This window comes from Chiloscyllium punctatum, chromosome 10 (genome assembly GCF_047496795.1).
Source record: "Chiloscyllium punctatum isolate Juve2018m chromosome 10, sChiPun1.3, whole genome shotgun sequence".
NCBI lineage: Eukaryota > Metazoa > Chordata > Chondrichthyes > Orectolobiformes > Hemiscylliidae > Chiloscyllium > Chiloscyllium punctatum.
The window spans coordinates 51,504,459-51,523,474 of NC_092748.1; the positions used below are offsets into that span (position 1 = coordinate 51,504,459).

At 39.3% G+C, this 19,016-nt stretch overlaps 1 protein-coding gene across 4 annotated transcripts in view; it reads left to right on the top strand.

The window, feature by feature from the left end:
• Nucleotides 1-19,016, top strand: part of ccdc141 (coiled-coil domain containing 141) — a 135,049-nt gene that overhangs the window by 40,897 nt on the left and 75,136 nt on the right. For 3 of the 4 annotated variants that reach the window (XM_072579115.1, XM_072579117.1, XM_072579118.1), the window contains exons 8-12: nt 1,561-1,733; nt 9,334-9,469; nt 11,028-11,147; nt 14,349-14,540; nt 16,495-16,668. In XM_072579115.1, the coding sequence (XP_072435216.1) occupies nt 1,561-1,733; nt 9,334-9,469; nt 11,028-11,147; nt 14,349-14,540; nt 16,495-16,668 (795 nt within the window). The remainder of the gene's footprint in view (nt 1-1,560; nt 1,734-9,333; nt 9,470-11,027; nt 11,148-14,348; nt 14,541-16,494; nt 16,669-19,016) is intronic. The other variant, XM_072579116.1, reaches the window with a different exon arrangement.

Below are 19,016 nucleotides of genomic sequence, written 5' to 3' on the forward strand. Positions count from 1 at the left end.
TTTTGACAGAGTAAATGGGAAGAAACTATCTTCCCAATGATGCATGAGTCCAGAAGTAAAGGACACCAATTTAAGATAATTGCTAAAAGAAGCAACAGCAAATGGGGAAAACCTTTTTACTCAGTGAGTAGTTGAGATCTGGATTCTGCTTCCTGAGAATGTAGTGAAGGCGGTTTCAATTGAGGCTTTTGAAAGGAAATTGAAACATTAACTAAAGAGGAAGTATTTCCAGAACTTTGATGAAAAGGTGGCATATTGAACTAGCTCTGCTTCTCTTGCAGGAACACATGCAATAGGTTAAATGGTCTCCTGCAAAATTAAATAAGGAAATGAGGATATTGTTTCTGTACTGCCATCTTGTGGATTTTCAGAATAGTTAGTCAGTTAACAGATATGTTTACTGTGGTTTGCAGCAGCATAATAATGCATCCAAAAACATTTTGACTTGGAACAATGTGTGATTTTTAATGCAAAATTAATCCTTCACATTACCTAATTTACAAGATTACATGATACTTGCAGATGAGAGCAACCACTCAGCCAATTATAGTCCATCCACTGAAAGAGCTGACAGTTGCAGATAATTATATATAACCAATTCAAGGGTTATTTTCTGTACGGCTCTATTTGAAAGTTGATCATAAACATTAATTGCTGTCTGCTTGGAGATTGCTTTTCTGATATCCATCCTAAAGTTTTGTTTTATTGTTTTCAATTTATTGCCTTTTATTGTAGACTCACAGGGCTTAAAACAGAATTCCGGGGTTGAGCTTTCCCATATCATTTAGCGTCTTGTATAATATTTAATTATTCACCTTCAAATCACCTCCTTAATAAACAAACAAGCTCAAGCTTCTCCACTGGGGAGGAAAAGCAAGTCAAAGTTGGATAGGCTGAGACTTTATTTTACTGGATTATAGGAGATTAAACGGTGATATGATACAGATTTGTAAACACATGAGGGGTATAGATAGGGTTAATGGTAGGTGTCCTTTCTCTGGGATGGCAGATTTCAAGACTAGGGGTCACATTTTTGAAGTGAAAGGAGAGAAATTTAAATAAGGCACGAGGGGCAAATTATTTACATAGAGAGTGGTTCGCATGTGGAATGAACTTCCTGAGGAAGTTGTGGGTGTGGACACGGTGTGGATCAGAATAGCTTTAATCAATTAGAAACCTTAAGTGTAGCTAATGTACCAAATGATTGTTCAATATTAAAGGCTTTCCTAGTGGCCTCAATTTTAATCATTGTGAAATGGCTAGATGTTTTTAATCAACCTATTCAAAAGTGTACTTCCACACCTCTGGAGCAGGTGAGATTTGAACTTGCAGTTTCTGATTCAGAGATAGGGGCACTACCACTGTGCTGCAAGAACTAAAGTTTTTGAATTAATGTAAAGCTTAACAAAATGATCTAATCCCACAGCAAATATGTAACTATCAAGCAACATGCTGTGATTTTCAACACGCATTGAGTGCTTCAGGTTTATAATGTTTGTTGCAGGCTTAACATGATCTAAATTACAAGATGGTTGAGTAACATTATGTTTTTGTTGACAGGGATTTGATGTACTGGGAGGATTAGAAAGTCATCTGAAACACCTTAATTTAAAGTCTCTGTGCTTGTCAGAACTCTCTAAAGAACATGCTTCTGTGTGCCAGGCAATCAAAGATGCAACTTCAGATGCTCTACTAATGGGACAACTGCTCTTGAGTAAAATTAATCCCCAAAGGTAGGAACTACACACCAGCGAATATTGCTCAAAGAATGCACAGAAATACCACCTTGTGAAACTGAGTGACAATTTTAATAACTTGCTTTTAACATAGTAAAATGGTTGCAGGTTCTTTACTAGAGAATTAGCAAACAACGTTTGGTACTAAGCTACTTGTGATAGGAGGGCATGTGAGTGAAAGTCAAAAATATGGTTTTTGTAGTGTATCCCAAAAGAAGAGTGAGATGTAGAGTCACAGAGTTCCAGAGCTCATGACTCAGCAGCTAAAGACATGGCTATCACTAGTTGAATGGCTAACATAGCAGATGTACAGACATCTTGAAGGGCTGGAGAAGAAATGGGAGGTGGGAGCTGTTGATTAATCTGATTTTCATATTTATAATTTTCATGCTTCATGCAATGTTCTGCTTTTTATCATGTTACTCACCATCTAATTTTTATCAAGGTGAGATTAGTGCTTATGCAATTGTTGGGAAATGTTTGTTCTCCTATCTAATTAAATCTGAGCATGCAATATTGTAAAATCCTTTTGTTTTTGTGTTTTTTGAAAAGCTAGTTAGAAATGACAGAGTTGTTTTTAAAAAATATTTTTTGGGAAGTGTAGTGCAGTCCTGAAAATGAGACGTCATTGAATCCCTACAATGTAGAAGCAGGCCATTTGGCCTATCAAGTCCACACCGACCCTCCAAGACCATCCCACCACCCTGGAATCACATTTCCCACGTCCCAATCTAATCCACCCAGTCTGAACATTCCTAGACACTAGCATGGCCAATCCACCTAACCTCCACATCTTTGGGCTGTGGGAGGAAACCCACACAGACACAGGAGAATGTGTAAACTTCATACAGACAATTGCCCAAAGCTAGAATTGAACCCAAGTCTCTGGCACTGCGAGATAGCTGTGTTAACCATCGAGCCATCATTCTGCTCACAATGAGCTAGCCAGTAGAAATGAAGTGTTCCTGGAGGAGCACATTGGCACAAATTGAGACCAGAGAGGGCTGATGAAGCAGTCATGCAATTGAAAAATGTTTTTTAGAGCTGAAGTCTTCTGGAACAAGTCAGATAAGAACAGAGGAAGACAGACTCCGATTGGTTTGAACATTCAGAGTCCAGAAATTTGATGCTAAAATTGAGTTTGAAATAATGTTCATTTTGAGCTGGTTCTGGTAATTTTGTCTGCAAGCATTACTTGGGTGGGTTGGTGGGCAACGTTGTCTAGTTTTATCTTTCAGCATCTCATTCAAAAAACAAATCCAGCTTTCTACAGCAAGATACACTTAATGGTAAGGTCCTCGGAGTGTGGCTGAATGAAGAGACCTTGGAGTGCAGGTTCATAGCTCCTTGAGAGTGGAGTCACAGGTAGATAGGATAGTGAAGAAGGCATTTGGTATGCTTTCCTTTATTGGTCAGAGTATTGAGTACAGGAGTTGGGAGGTCATGTTGCAGTTATATAGGACATTGGTTAGGCCAATGTTGGAATATTGCCTGCAATTCTGGTCTCCTTCCTATCGGAAAGATGTTGTGAAACTTGGAAGGGTTCAGAAAAGATTTACAAGGATGTTGCCAGGGTTGGAGGGTTTGAGCTATAGGGGGAGATTGACTAGGGTAGGGTTGTTTTCACTGGAATGTCAGAAGCTGAGGGGGTGACCGTATAGAGCTTTATAAAATCATGAGTGGCATGGATAGGATAAATAGACAAAGTCTTTTCCCTGGAGTGGGAGAGTCAGAACTAGAGGGCATAGGATTAGGGTGAGAGGGGAAAGATATAAAAGGGACCTAAGGAGCAACTTTTTGATGTAGAGAGTGGTACATGTATGGAATGAGCTGCCAGAGGATGTGTTGGAGCTGGTACAATTGCAACATTTAAAAGGCATCTGGATGGGTATATGAAGAGGAAGGGTTTGGAGGGCTATGGGCCAGGTGCTGGCAAGTGGGACTAGATTGGGTTGGGATATCTGGTGGGCATGGACAGTTTGGACCAAAGGGTCTGTTTATGTGCTGTACATCTCTATGACTTTATGACTGTCTGTCTGACATGGCTATCTTACTTTAGCAAATGCTAATGCCCAGTTCCATACTGAAAGTTGTTGCTTTGCTCTTGTAGTTTCTCTATCTTGCTAATAAGTTGAGGTTCAATATTACTTACAATTCTGTATTTGGGAGATGTGGCTCCAATAAGTTTCAACATGTAAACAACAATTTGAACAAGCAATAATTAAAGTTAAAGTTGCAAATGATTTGGAGTCAAGGGGGACTTGCAGATGCAGCTTTTATTGGCAACAAGAAATTGATTGGTCTATGAACTAGTGATCAGTTATCAATGACAGAATTTTTTTTCCTGCCAACAACCATGTGATTGGTTATCAGGTAAAGAACAAATTGGAACTGGGTACAAATCACAGTGAGAGAGAAGTGTTCAGTTTTTCCCCAGCTTGAGAGTAGTGTTTCTATTCTCTACAGTTAAAACACACAGTAAGCCGAAGGAAAACCAGTTTAACTTTTCTGTAACAGTTGTTGCAAGCTGTGACTTTTAACTGAGAACTCTGGGACTTTATGTAAGCGAACAGGCCACCTTGTATTTCTTACCAAAAATCTAGAGGAAGACGGCTGAAGCAATGTGCCAGTGAGCAGAAGCTTCATAAGGATTATTTTTAATGACAGAACCTGGAACAAAGACAAGTGAACTGTCTTTCTAGTTTATCTCCTCTGCATAATAGCCTATTTTTCCAGCATGTCTGTCTGCATGTGTGTGTAAGAGGGTACCTGGAAGGGGATTACAATCTTAATCAGTTGTGTTATACATTGACAGTTTTTAACTGTTTACCTGTAGTTAGAATCTAGTGACTTGGAACAATTAGTCATTCTTGTTCAGTGGAGAAACCTGGTCTGTGCTTTCTGTCAATCTGGGTCTGAAAGTAAGATAAATTGGGGAAATTTGCATACTTGATGAAATATTTCACTTTTGTGAAGAGTCCAAGAATAGTGGGGCTCGATTTCCAGCAAGCCATCCCAATGAATCGTAGCAATGGTGCTTAAATAAAATACTGAGTGGAAGAGCCTTCACTTTGGTGCAATTGGCAATTTGAGCTTGGTTATAAGTCGAGATGTGTTGGCTTTTAGAAGTGTTCTTTTCTCCTCGTGTTTCAGTTTCAACCTATTTGCATGTCACCAAGCCTAAAATTTGCCATGGAACAGGGAAACTATGCATCGTTTTTAAATGCAGCCAATAAAATTCATTTCATTAAATAGTATTCCTTCATGTACACCAGCATGGGGATCTGGAGTTGTTTTAATTAATGCAACTGAAAATGAATACAGGCGGTTCTACTATTACACGTGTTTCTTTAATGTGATCGAAGATTTAAACCATTATTTACAGAATGCAAACTTCCCTTACCTGTATTAACAATAACGTGATTCCGGCAACATCAGTTTAAATGGCATAGCTATTGTGTGATTATTTTTATAACACAATCACTGCACAACTTTCTGGCCCATTATTTCTGTAGATATGAGTTATTAATTTTTGTTATCCAAGGAAAACCTCCAGCGTTTGTACATAGACCTTAAAATTAAGAGGATACATAGCCCCAAAGCTCTCCGATACCTTCTTCACCTTCTCTTTTCCCCTCATCAAATTATTCCCTTCTTCCGAGCGCAATCATTATCTGCCTCTCTATCTTGTTTTTGCCCTCCAGCTATGCTTGACTTTGAAATTTATAACTGGGTATGGGTCTAACCATTGGAAAGATTTCCTGCTGATTCACATTGACTTCAATTTTATGCCCTACGCCATAAACAACATCATTCCATTTGCCTTCCTAAACACTAGCAGCACCTTATACTAACTTTGTACCGTGTAGTACACCCAGATCCCCCTGTATCTCAGAGCTCTGCAATCCCTCTGTTTAACTAATATGCTACTTTTCTATTCTTCCTACCAAAACTCATATTTTCTTATATATGCCAACTATTTGCCAACTCACTTGGACTCCTTAATGTTACACACTGTCAACAGTTGCCTGCAGCGAAGGGTGGTCACATTCACCTGAGCTTTAGAATTAAACTCTTTTGCCCATGTTCCATCAAAGTTCTAATGAGGTCAGGTGCTGAGTTGCCCTGGCAGAAACCAAACTGAGCATTGCTGACCAAGTGCTACTTCAAAGCACTGTTGCCACCTCTCCTATCACATTGTTGATGAGACTGACAGGAAGTAATCCGCTGGATTAGATTTGTCTTCTTGTCGATAGAATACCTGGACAAACATGCACATTGCTAGGTAGGTGCCAGTTTTGTAGATATACTGGAATTGCTGTACTAGGGCCACACCTAGTTGTGAAGAACAAGGCTTCAGCATATTGCCAGAATGTTCTTGGGGTCCATAGCCTTTACATATCTAGTGCTTGCCATTTTGAGACAGCACATGGAGTGAATCAATTTTGCCATTTAAAGGCACTTAACTCTGTCGGTCTGATGCAGCTTCTGCTGTTTTGGCATGTAAGTAGTTCTGTGTGGTAGCTTCACCAGCTTAATACTGACAGAGAACCTTGGAATCAGTACTGAGGCCGCAACTATACATAACCTGTACTAATGGCATGGATGAAGGAACTGAATGCAGATTTGTTTGTTAATCAGCTTGTTCAGAGATGTTATTACAGACCCCTGGAGCAGGTGAGACTTGAACTAAGGCCTCCTGGCTCTAAGGCACTGCAAGTTGAAATGTCAAGAGAAATTGCAGAGTTCCCAGGTACGGGGGATCTGGGTGTACCAGATTGCAAAAAGTTAGTCAGCAGGTGCTGAAAATGTTTAGGAAGGTGAATGGAATGATATTGTTTATTGCTTGGGAAATAGAAAATTTAAGTAGGGACATTTACCTACAGTTCTTTAGAGCATTGGCAAAACTCTAGTACTACTACTATCAGTTACTACGATTATCAGTTAGGATCTTATCAAATGGCAAAGCAGGCTTGAGATCGAGACTAGATAACTTCACTTTGTCCTCATCCACCTGGTACTACTATAATCATAAATCTCACATGGTACATCTTGACCATACTATTGAAGGACATAAATTTGGGGTGATTGGTAAAAGGATTAGACGGGTAATTAGAAAAACCTTTTTACCCAGAAGATGTGGGTGCCTGGGATTTACTGAGGTAAAAACAATGACTGCAGATGCTGTAAACCAGATTCTGGATTAGTGATGCTGGAAGAGCACAGCAGTTCAGGCAGCATCCAAGTAGCTTCGAAATCGACGTTTCGGGCAAAAGCCCTTCATCAGGAATAAGACAAATGAAGGGCTTTTGCCCGAAACGTCGATTTCGAAGCTACTTGGATGCTGCCTGAACTGCTGTGCTCTTCCAGCACCACTAATCCAGAGCCTGGGATTTACTGCTTGGTTTTGTGATTGAGACAGAAATACTGCATCATATCATCGAGGCCACATCTGAAGCTATCGGCCCGAGCAGTTGAATGATCCAGTCCTGCTCCTAATTTGTATTGTTGTATCCTTTCATAGCTGACGTTTTGCAGAACTAGCATTTATGCTGCATTTGCCCCTGATCCAGATTACAGACTGCTTCATGCCCAATACCTATTCTCCCATAACAAGCAAATATTGCCTCCAACCTGCCAACTGAAATAAAATGCAGTGTTCAAATCTGAGAAGGTGGCTGGATGTGAAATGAGTGACTATGCTTCTTCTTCGATGTCTTCCTACTCTTTCATGTCTTGCTGTTCCTTTGCTGACTGGGCCAAAAAGTTGCAGCTTTTTGGTGTTTGAAAAGAGATCGGTACAAAGTTAGTTTGCAGTGAGGAGAAGGGAGGTTGGGGGAGGAATAGATGCATAGTTACTATACACTATTTGCAGCCAGTACATCAAAAAAGAAAGTGGGATGTGAGGGAAGTGGAATGTGACAATGTGGATTAAGTAGATGGACACCGTTACCTTAATTAATTTGAACCTCTGTGCTACCCTCAGTTATAGTGGCTCGAAGAATGGTAAGCACCACCTCCTCCTTGAGAATAAGGACAAGCTTCTGCACCAGTTATATGGTACTGTTTACTCGCTGCCTGATGAAGGAGCAGCGCTCTGAAAGATTGTACTTACAAATAAACCTGTCGGATTATAACCTGGCATTGTGTGATTTTTAACTTTGTCCACCCCAGTCCAACACCTGCACCTCCACATCATGGGTACTATTTACTGTTATGCAGTATCTTCTTGTACACGAAAGATGCAGCTGTTGTCAGTGAACATGGTGTGATGTGGCTGTTGAGGTTGGTGGTGTGCTCAAGATGTGCAGTGTGAGTTTTAGGATTATCGTTGTGCTAAGTCGGTGAGGACGAAAATAAAGTGATCTCGTCTCAGTACCTTCTGACAGTTTGGAGGGCCACCTTTCCCCTGCAGACACAAATCTTCTCTCCTTCTGTCAACCATCTGAACCAAGGTAACATCTGGTGCAACACCAAGTGCAACATCTGAGAATCAACACTATATGTTTTGCCAGTAATACTACTACATGATGCTCTTCCTGCTGTCAATGCCTTTCCTTGCCCCTTCCAGCTCTGCTGTCACTGGTTTGGACCTCCTCTTTAAAGCATGCAAGATCACTTTCAGTAATGCAAATTAGCTCAGTTTAATAGCCTCACATGAGCTTTAGGGCCTCTTGCTGTGGAACACTGTTAGGTGAATGAGCAGGTTATATTTTAATAAATAATTGTGCATCATGATCCCCTTGCCTATTTACAGAGGCTTTTCTTTAATTTTGCCTACAATACTTTTTATATGTCATTTGAAAACGACAGATAAATATTAATATTTTCACCTGACTTCAGATGACAAATCCTAATTTTTCATAAAAACGGGAAGGCTTCAGATATCTAAGTATAAATTATCCATAGATGGTTGGACTAGAGCTGCTTTGTAACCAAACCAAGATGTGATCATCGGCATATGAAAAACCTTTTCAGGCAGCAAAATCTAAAATGTACTGCCTGAAAACATGGTGAAGGTAGATTCAATTGAAGCACTTGAGGGAATTGGATTACTATCTAAGAAGGAATGCAGAGTGGAGTGGCACTCAGTTAATTGCTCCTTCAGATAGCCAGCACAGACATGACTGGCTGAATGGTCTCCTCCTATGCTATAACCATCTGTGAACCAACACTTACACATTTTTCTTAAAATTTAGAGAAAACATTACTTTTAAAAACTAAAGTACAGACATAAGCATAGGAAATGCAGAATTTTAGATATGTTTTTTTTCCCCTTTTTGTTTTGGAAGCTAAAATGAAGTAAAATCTAATGCAGTGAATTATTAATGCAAAATATGTATGAACATTTGAGATAATTCAAAGGAAACTTTAAAATATCTGAGAGGTAACTCCTTGCACGTGTTGGAATGTGAGAATCTTTCAAATGCTGAAATCTGCAAGGTCAGAAGAATGACTTGCTTTTTGTGGAAGTGGTATAGGTTACTGACTCCTGCCTATTTTTATTATGTCTCTTCTGGATTAATTTAGCACTCGGTAAGTCCCTTCATTCGAGCTGGAACTATATCAGCAGCTGTCTCTGTATATTTCATTTCAGAGCCACTGGAATTCAGGAGATGATTGGCTACATTCAACAGAGAGTAGATCATTTGACTGGACAATGCTTTGCTCATAAAGAGCTAGCTTTAAAGAAACAGCAATTGACCACATCCTTTGATGATCAATTTGAAAAGGTATAAAATAATCTAATCCAAATGATTTGTACCATTTTGCTAAAACCATTTTGTTAGGTGACATGATTGAAGAGCTTTGCGTATTGTTCAAATGCTGTGTTTAGTAATACACGTTTAATAAAATTAATTTAATAATTTTCTTTTCACACACTTCTCCTCAGCTTTTAAAAGCTAATTCATACTGAACCTTCACATTAATTTGTTACAAGAACCTGAAACAGTAGTGTAAGCGACCATTTAGTGGATCAAGCGCATTTCTCCCAAGCAAATGTGATGTTTCAAGGGTAAAACACCCAAGAAGACAAAAGATCATACACTTAATAGTGCAGCATCAATTATTAATTATGATGTTTAACCTGTGTATATTTCTGTCATCACTAACTCAAATTGGCGGGGTGGAGGATTTTGTTCCATAGCTTGTAGTACACTTAAATCAATACAAATATTAGATTGGTTAGTACCAATAATATATAAGTGCTTATTTGAAATGTTCTATTCAATGGAAAAATAAACAAAAAACTCTGGGTGCTGGAAATTTGAAATTAAAATAAAAGTGATAGAAGTACATACTCGGCAATTCATCAGTGAGGAAATTATTTCAGGTTGAGATGATCTTTTCATGAGAATTGAAGAAAGATAGAGCTGTGGTGAATTTTGAGCCAGTGAAACTGTACCTCAGTTAGTTGATCATCTGACAAAAAAACCTCTAGAAAATCTTTGCTAAAGCCAAGCAGAGAAAAGCCTCTGTCATATTTTAATTCACTTATGATTGATTGATTATTTATAATATTTAATTCCATAAATATGAGCAGCTACATTAAATACGTAGTAGGAGGTCCACTTTGTTCAGATTACAGCTTCTAAGTTAGGATCTTATTAGTTATTGCAAAGAAAAACCTTCTTAACATGAAGGGTGATTTCCTCAACATGACAACTGAACAGTGATCAGTCTTATGTAACTTTTATGACAAGTTGAATAAATTTGGGATTTGAGTATTTAAGGAAAATAGTTGGTGTCAAAGCTGCATGACTGTGTAACAAAGCACTAAGCGAGACTACTCTTGTACATTGCTAGAGTTGTCTTAGAAATAATCCGAAGAGCTAGACAGAAGTTTTTTTTCAACAGGAAGGATCCTTGATAGTCAAATATAGAACACCTTTTTCCAGGTTTATAAACTGAAAACTTTATTTTAGATGATTGCAGTATATTGGAACAAAATTATTACTTGAGTAGAACTATATATTTTAGAAAGGCCACTGGCATGTGAAAGTGAAAGTCAGACATAAAGCAAGAGCAATTAAAACTTTGTCTAATATTTTCAAAAGAGATGACTAAGTTAAATAATGGGAAAAAACTGGACAGAAAAATTAGAACAAATAAATTAATCTAACATAACAATACTTTTAAGATCAATTTCACCTTTTCCTATCTTTTAAAGGAACTGCTTTAACTTTATAAAATAAATTATTTGTTTCATAAAATAAATTACTATGTCGGGTTGTTTTTTGGGCAGATTTGTAGAAGCTAGATTTGACTTTAAATGTGCAATTTCTCAAGGTCTCAGGATGTCTCCAAGCATACAGATCACGCCTTTCCAGTACATTAGAACCAGGTTCCTCTCTCTCTGAAATTGAAGACATTCTGAATAAATATCTAGAAATGGCTGATCAGTTTAAGGTAATTTATATTGGCGGATGTCCATTTTATAAAGTTGCATGTGTCTTCTAGGTGAAGTTTATTGTTTTGTTTCAACTTTATGTATTGGTTTTGTAACGTAAAATAATAAATTTACTGCAGAATATTGAATTACATTCTAACAGTAAAAGGTATTGTACCTCCTGATTCTTCACAATCAGAAATGTAAAACTGTATAATTTTGGGAAATATCATCAACAACATTAGCAAAAAAAAAAAAGGGCGGCACAGTGGCACAGTGGTTAGCACTGCTGCCTCACAGCTCCAGAGACCCGGGTTCAATTCCCGCCTCAGGCGACTGACTGTGTGGAGTTTGCACATTCTCCCCGTGTCTGCGTGGGTTTCCTCCGGGTGCTCCGGTTTCCTCCCACACTCCAAAGATGTGCGGGTCAGGTGAATTGGCCATGGTAAATTGCCCGTAGTGTTAGGTAAGGGGTAAATGTAGGGGTATGGGTGGGTTGCGCTTCGGCGGGTCGGTGTGGACTTGTTGGGCCGAAGGGCCTGTTTCCACACTGTAAGTAATCTAATCTAAAAACTTGTTGATGGTTTTCTTTTACTATTTCATAATTATATATCTACTCATGTATTTCTTTTAAAATATTATTGATGCTGGAGAGAATAGTTTTCCTCCATTAGATCATGTTGTTCTTGGTTTTGAAGATGATTCCAGTTTAATGATCCGTGCAGTCTCAGAACCTTATTTTGTCTGTTTTTAAAATACATGCATGCTTGTGTATGTGTGTGTATATGTAAGAAAGAGAGAGACAATTCTTTCAAGCTGAACTGGTCTAATGTGAATTCAAACATCCACCTTTTCTGGTCTAGCAAGGATCACACTATCCTCAGCTCAGCTTGTTCTTTATTCTGACCGAGTCCTTGTCATCATCACAGTGAGTGTAACTGCACTCCATTCTTTCAGACCCATCTACCACATCTGCTCCAAACTTATCAAACTTAAAGTTCATACCACTCTTGTTATTTACAACTAAATCACCCCATTTTCCTCTAGTTCTTTGATTTGACAAATTCCAAAGTCATGGAGATTTCACTATTCTCCCTATACACGTCCTGTTTGGACTTGGAAGAATGATAGGTTTTTGGGGAGAAGTCAATTGACGTGGATAGTCTTTCTGACAGTCTGAATTGTGTCATTTTCTCTTGAACTTTTTGCCTTGAACTCACACAATCCTTCATGTCTGGTTGGCTCATCAGTTTAACTCCGATATGGGTCAGCTCTTACTGACCATGATTCCTGATAAATCTACATCTCTGCCTTGGAACTGCAGATACCTGCTGTTCCTGCATGTCTTTTGTCAGGTCTGAAATGCTTTCTGTATTGTTTTCTGAAGTACTCTTCTGTGTTGAGTGTTGCCACAAAGTTTGTTGACATGAGCAAACAATAGTATCTATTTGTCTTCAGAGTCACCAGCATGTCTTTCTCCTGCATTTTTTCCCTGTTTGTTTTACTTGAAGGCAATTTAATTTCTCATAGTTGGCTCTATTGAGTATTAGCGCTGGTAACTGCTGCTGCTGCTCAGGTGTTCAGCCTCCGAGAGCGGGTAACCAATCAAATGCCACCAATTTTTGGGATCTGTGATCACTGTCTTAATTGGAGATGCCTGAGGATAAATAATTGTAACCAGAACCCTGAAGTGCAAGTGAATGGGGCTGGATTTCTAGTGCCAATCATGAAGGGCTGAGCAAGGTAGGTGAGGGGGCTCAATGTAAAGAGCAGTGGGATATCTTTCCTCAGGATCTTCCTTTCCAATATCAGGTACTTTTGGTGAACAGGACACTCAGTAGTGAGGGAACGACCCTCCAAACACCTGCACAACCACACATGCCCCCCACCCGCTGCATTACCCACATATTCACTGGCATTCGTCCAGCGACAGCATCATGAGGCTCTTAACTAACCTTTAAGTGGTCACTTCAAGGCCTCAACTGGGCTTCAGGCAGGAGGCCCATTCTCAGGTTTCCCAGCCCTCACTGATTGGACGGAGGATCGAGAAGGTGGAGAGCTCTTCACCCTGTACCTTCCTGCTCTGTTCCCTCTCTGCCTTCCAGCACACTCATGGAAGGGAAAGTAAATTCTGTCCAAAGTATCAGGTCAATGATCTTTCATCAGAATTGGGGGGACATTCAAAGAGAGATTCAACATGTTTAAAGTAAGTACAGAGGCAAGGAAAAAGACAGCAGAAACAAAGAACAAAGCAAAAAATCTATGATGAGGTGAAAAGCAGGGAAAAATAATGATGAATTTGTGTCAGTCCAAAGCAAAAGCATTTGGTAATGGGATAAATAAAGAAACAAAAGATGTTTCCAGATTATGAATAATGAGAAAGCAGAATAATTACTAACAGTTCCGCTCAGTTCCAAGTGTGGTGCTGAGTTCCCAGTCAGTTTAGTTTTCAGTTCTTTTCTCACTCTCTGCCCTTGTCCTTCTACACTGTTCTGTTGAAGCTCAAAAAACCATCTAATTCATCAGTTAGGTAAACTAATGCCTTCTGTACTCTAATGAATTGAAATTCAGATTGTAACCTCTGTCCCCATTTTATCCTGCGTTTTATTGTTTCATTCCTAAATGGCATATGTTGCTATTGCTGTTCCTACTTCCTCTACACACAACTTCTCTTATCCCATTACCATTCCTCTTTGCCTTGCACTTGGGCTCAGTTAGCTCAGTCTGTTGGATGGTTGGTTTGTGATGCACAGTAACGCTAACAGGGCTGGTACCATTCCCATACCATGAGGGTGTCACCTCCTCAATTTGCCCCTTGCCTGAAACGTGGTGCCCTTTGGGTTAAACCAGTTGTTTGTCCCTGAGAGAGCAGCCCTCTGTTTCTCCGGACCTATGGCTACATCACTGCTTTTCACCAGCATCCCTTTTGCGATTTAACGCCTACCACAGTTTGCCTTATTACAGATATTTTTCTTTTGTTTTTTTTCTTTCCGCTCACTTCCTGTGCATCTTTTCTTGCTTTAAAATGGTTATATTTGTAACTCTTTCAGTTCTGATGAAAGGTCATCAGCCTGAAATGTTAACTCTGTTTCTCTCCCACAGATCTGCCAGGTTTGCTGAATATTTCCACTGTTTCCTCCTTTTATATTTGGCCTATCACATATTGTTTTCCCTGTTTGTTTATGTTATACAACTTACTGAAATTATATTTTGTGTTTCAGGAGGTAGAGAATGAATTAGCACACATTACAGACATCATCAAACAGGTAGAACTGTTTGATGTCCCAGAAGTAAAATTATTTTCGGAGAGGTTTTTTATCCTGAATGCTGAATGGAAAACATTGTGTCGGAACCTGAATATACGGATTGAACACTTGCAATCTTATAGGACATTTCTAAAAGAAGCTGAAGAGGTGGATACTTCTTTTTAAAAATCATTCTACTGATGAAATTTTAATAAACCTTTTTGCTGTTCAGAACGCTGCAAAACTCTAATTTCTCAAATTAACAAATGCTTTCTAGTTCTGAGATTAGCAAGGCATTTTACGTTGTTAAAATCTCACATTGCTTTATAATTTTCAAAGTTTGAAAAATTAGGAATCTAATTTATAACGATAAGATCATTTTATTGATCATTTTGAAAAACGTTCACTAGGTTATAGACTGTGAGACCAGTAGTCCTCGGGTTTAAAGATCATTTACTACAATTAGACATTATGGTAATTCTTTAAGATGAACTTTAGCTTTTCACAGAGTCTTGTTTGCTGCAAGACTATCTGCAACTTACAAGATAGAAGAATTATGATGACTATATAGCAGTGACAGATTGTTGCATTGATCATAGCTCATATGTGATTGATTACCAATATTAAAAAAAAACAATGTGCTCAGTTGAGCAGTTATAGAGTCATAGAATCATAGAGATGTACAGCATGGAAACAGACCCTTTGGTCCAACTCGTCCATGCTGACCAGATATCCCAACCCATTCTAGTCCCAGGTGCCAGCACCCGGCCCATATCCCTCCAAACCCTTCCTATTCATATTCCCATCCAAATGCCTTCTAAATGTTGCAATTGTACCAGCCTCCACCACATCCTCTGACAGCTCATTCCATATATGTGCCACCCTCTGAGTACAACAGAGTGTTACAAGGGGACATAAATTTAAGGTGAAGGGTGGAAGGTATAGGGGAGATGTCAGGGGTGGGTTCTTTACCCAGAGAGTGGTGGGGGCATGGAATGCGCTGCCCGAGGGAGTGGTAGAGTCAGATTCATTGGCGACCTTTAAGCGGCATTTGGATAGGTACATGGATGGGTGCTTAATCTAGGATAGAAGTTCGGCACAACATTGTGGGCCGAAGGGCCTGTTCTGTGCTGTATTGTTCTATGTTCTATGTTCTATGTTCTAAAAGGTTGCCTTTTAGGTCTCTTTTATATCTTTCCCCTCTCATCCTAAACCAATGTCCTCTAGTTCTGGACTTTCCCACCCCAGGGAAAACACTTTGCCTATTTATCCTTTTACGGATTTATTTGACTACTCAGATAATATCGTCACTACACTGCATGCTTTGTCATTTTCACTGAACTGAATACTGATAGGGAAGGCATGTTATTTGGTTTGTGCATTTGACATTATCTACTGTTTAAATAACACTTAATATTTTTACAAATAGTTTTTAAAATTTTTTCTAAAGATTTTCACTAGCAATTGTACATATTACGGCTTGGATAAAATCTGTTGCTATAACCAAAGTCTGTGGTGGATGAATAATTTGAGCTATGTGGAAGCAAACGGAATTAGATGTGCACCTGACATTGTTGGATGTTTGTGGGTGAGGTAGAGTATCTCTATTTTAGGCTTAGAGTCCTGACAGTGATGGAGTGCTGCTGGATGACTGATGGGAGTCTGATCAGTTGAACAATGTGAGATGTTGGTGGATTGGTTTACAAAGCCATAATGTTTCTTTCTGCCATTGCTCCTCAGACCAGAAACTGGGAATTGACACCCCAGACTCCATGGTTACATTCAAAGGTTGATCCTTAAAGTCTCCTGGCCCTCTTTAGAAACACAGTCTTTCTCCATCTATCTCCCTCCATTTAATCCTCCAGTATTAAAATTGTAATCTTGTGAATCCTGGTGTTCTTACAACTTTGTTTTTGAAGCCGGGTTTTATAAACTTTCAAACAGTAATGTTTTCAGTGTACACTGTACTTGTTTTTTTCTAATCAATAATTTAGTTTATAATTTGTTCGCTACTTGAAATATTTAAGTTCCCCATCAAACTACTCACTATGTTGAAAGATGAAATTATATGCAATGGGTTTGTTTTGAAACTAATCTCTACATCACGTTTGACATGAATCAGGTTGAAGCATCTATGCGAAGTTTAGAAGATTGTTTCCAGTCTCAATTAACGAAGGATAATGAAGAAAATGTCAGGTCATTGTTGGAGCTTGCTGATTCCAAATGGCAGTTGGTCCTAATGAGTTTTCTTTCCCTCCAAGATCTGGGGTTCAACTTTAAGAGCACAGTAAATATGGTCAGTTTTTAAAAAAATTCAATTAAACTATTTAAATACATGTTTCTCAATATATTTATCAAATGTAGGATTCAAAGTTGTTTGTACTTCATCAACTACCGAGTTGGGCTTGAGTTCTTAACATGTTGCTGTAATTGTTATTTCTGTACATTCTCAAGTGCAATTTTCTAAATTTTGGTCATGTTACTGTAGTTTTGTGTCAGATAAGTCACCTGACTTATCATATGTAGGTTTTATGTCCTAGAGCTAAATTTTTTGAATCTTCACTGTTACTGTATCCTGGAATTTGCTTTCTAAATAGTACTGCGGACTGCAGTAATTCAAGAATACAACTCACTACCACCTGCTAATTGTCAGTTAGGGATGGGCAATAAACGCTGGCCTACATTTCGTGATTCAATAAAGAAAGTATTTTTTCAAGGATAAGAGAATCAGAATATATTCAACAAGATCATTCTCCGATAAATGACAAATTTTGCCCTGAAGAACCTCATGAAAAACATTTAATTTCTTTCAAGAAGAAGCATTTTGAATATGCCAGTCAGTTTAAATATTACTTTGACCAGATGCCTACACCAAACAAATATAAGCAGGATAAACTGTTTTCATAAATCTCTCATAGTGCAGGGTTGATTGATACTCTTTTGCCCCAGTCATGGGTTTGGCAGCATGGGGCATTTAATCAAGGGAAGTGTAGCGGGTGAAGACCTCTTCCCAAATCAAGCCTGATTAAATCTGTAGAGAGAAGGTCTGTGGATGGCCTGCTCTTCACTTTGTCAATTGAGGCTGTGAAGTGAACCATTACTATACACTTAAAGATCTTATCTCACTGCCAGTGATGTTAATCCAGCAGCAGAGGTGACTCAGCATGTAGGGAGAAATCATACAGATTGCTTATTGGGTCTCAAGGGGACCCGTTGTTCAAAGGCACAGTGCCTGGTTTCAGAAGGGAGATCCACCAAATGCAACCTTCTTGGCATTGCAGCCATTCTGAAACTCCACACCCCATTACCCTTCCACCCCTGTTATCAATCATCCATGTTCGGAGACCACAGCTGGAAATCCTACTCGCAGCAACCATTGCTGCCAAGTGGCACTGCATTGCAATGGAATTGCTGAGTTCTGACTGAGCAGCAGTTTTTGGCAAGTGGTATTTTGCCTCCAAGCTCCTTGACCCTTTAGAAAGCCGACATTGTCCTGCTAAGTGCCTGAATGGCATTTACTTCCCTAATAATTGGCTCTGCAGTAGGCAAGTAAGATTCCTTTTGACTCCATTAAATATCATCCATAGGATCATAAGATATAGGAGCAGAACTAGAACATTCAACCCATCGACTCCGTTTTGCCATTTCATCATGACTCTCAACCGCATTCCTTTGCCTCCCCCGCCCCCTGCCATAATCCTTGATCCCCTTACTCTAATCGAGAACCTATCTATCTCTGTCCTAAATACACTCATGACTTGGCCTCCACAGCCTTCTGCAGCAATGAGTTCCACAGATTCTCCAGCCTCTCGCTGAAGAAATTCCTCCTAAAGGGTCTGCCCTACATTCTGAGGCTGTCCCCTCAGATCCTGGGCTGTCCTACTCGTGGAAACATCTTCTCCACATCCATTCTGTCTCGGCCTCTCAGTATTCTAAATTTCAATCAGATCCTCCCTCATGCTTCTAAACTCCATCTAGTACACACCCTGAGTCTTTGTCCATTTTTTATCCACATTCATTGCCCATTCTCCTAACTGTCCAAATCCTTCGGCAGAGTTCCTGATTCCTCAATACTACCTGTTTCTCCATCTGTCTTTGTGTCATTTGCAAACTTAGTAACAGTGCCCTCAGTTCCTTCATCCAGATCATTAATATCTAGTGTGAATGGTTGAGGTCCCAAGACTGACCTCTGTAGAACTCCACTAGTCACTGATTACCATCCTTAAATCAGCCAACCAGCCAGTCCTCTGTCCAGGCCAGGACCTTGCTCCGAACACCATGAATTCTTATTTTGATTAGCAGCTTCGATGTGGCACTTTGTCAAAGGCTTTCTGGAAATCTAAACCAGTCACGTCTGGCTCTTTTTTGTTTAACTTGCTACTTATGGGTGAGTGCTGAACCAGAGGACACAGCTTAAAAATATGGGGTAGACCATTTAGGACAGAGATAAGGAGAAACTTCTCCACCCAGAGAGTGGTGGCTGTGTGGAATGCTCTGCCCCAGAGGGCAGTGGAGGCCCAGTCTCTGGATTCATTTAAGAAAGAGTCGGATAGAGCTCTCAAGGATTGTGGAATCAAGGGTTATGGAGATAAGGCAGGAACAGGATACTGATTAAGGATGATCAGCCGTGATCATATTGAATGG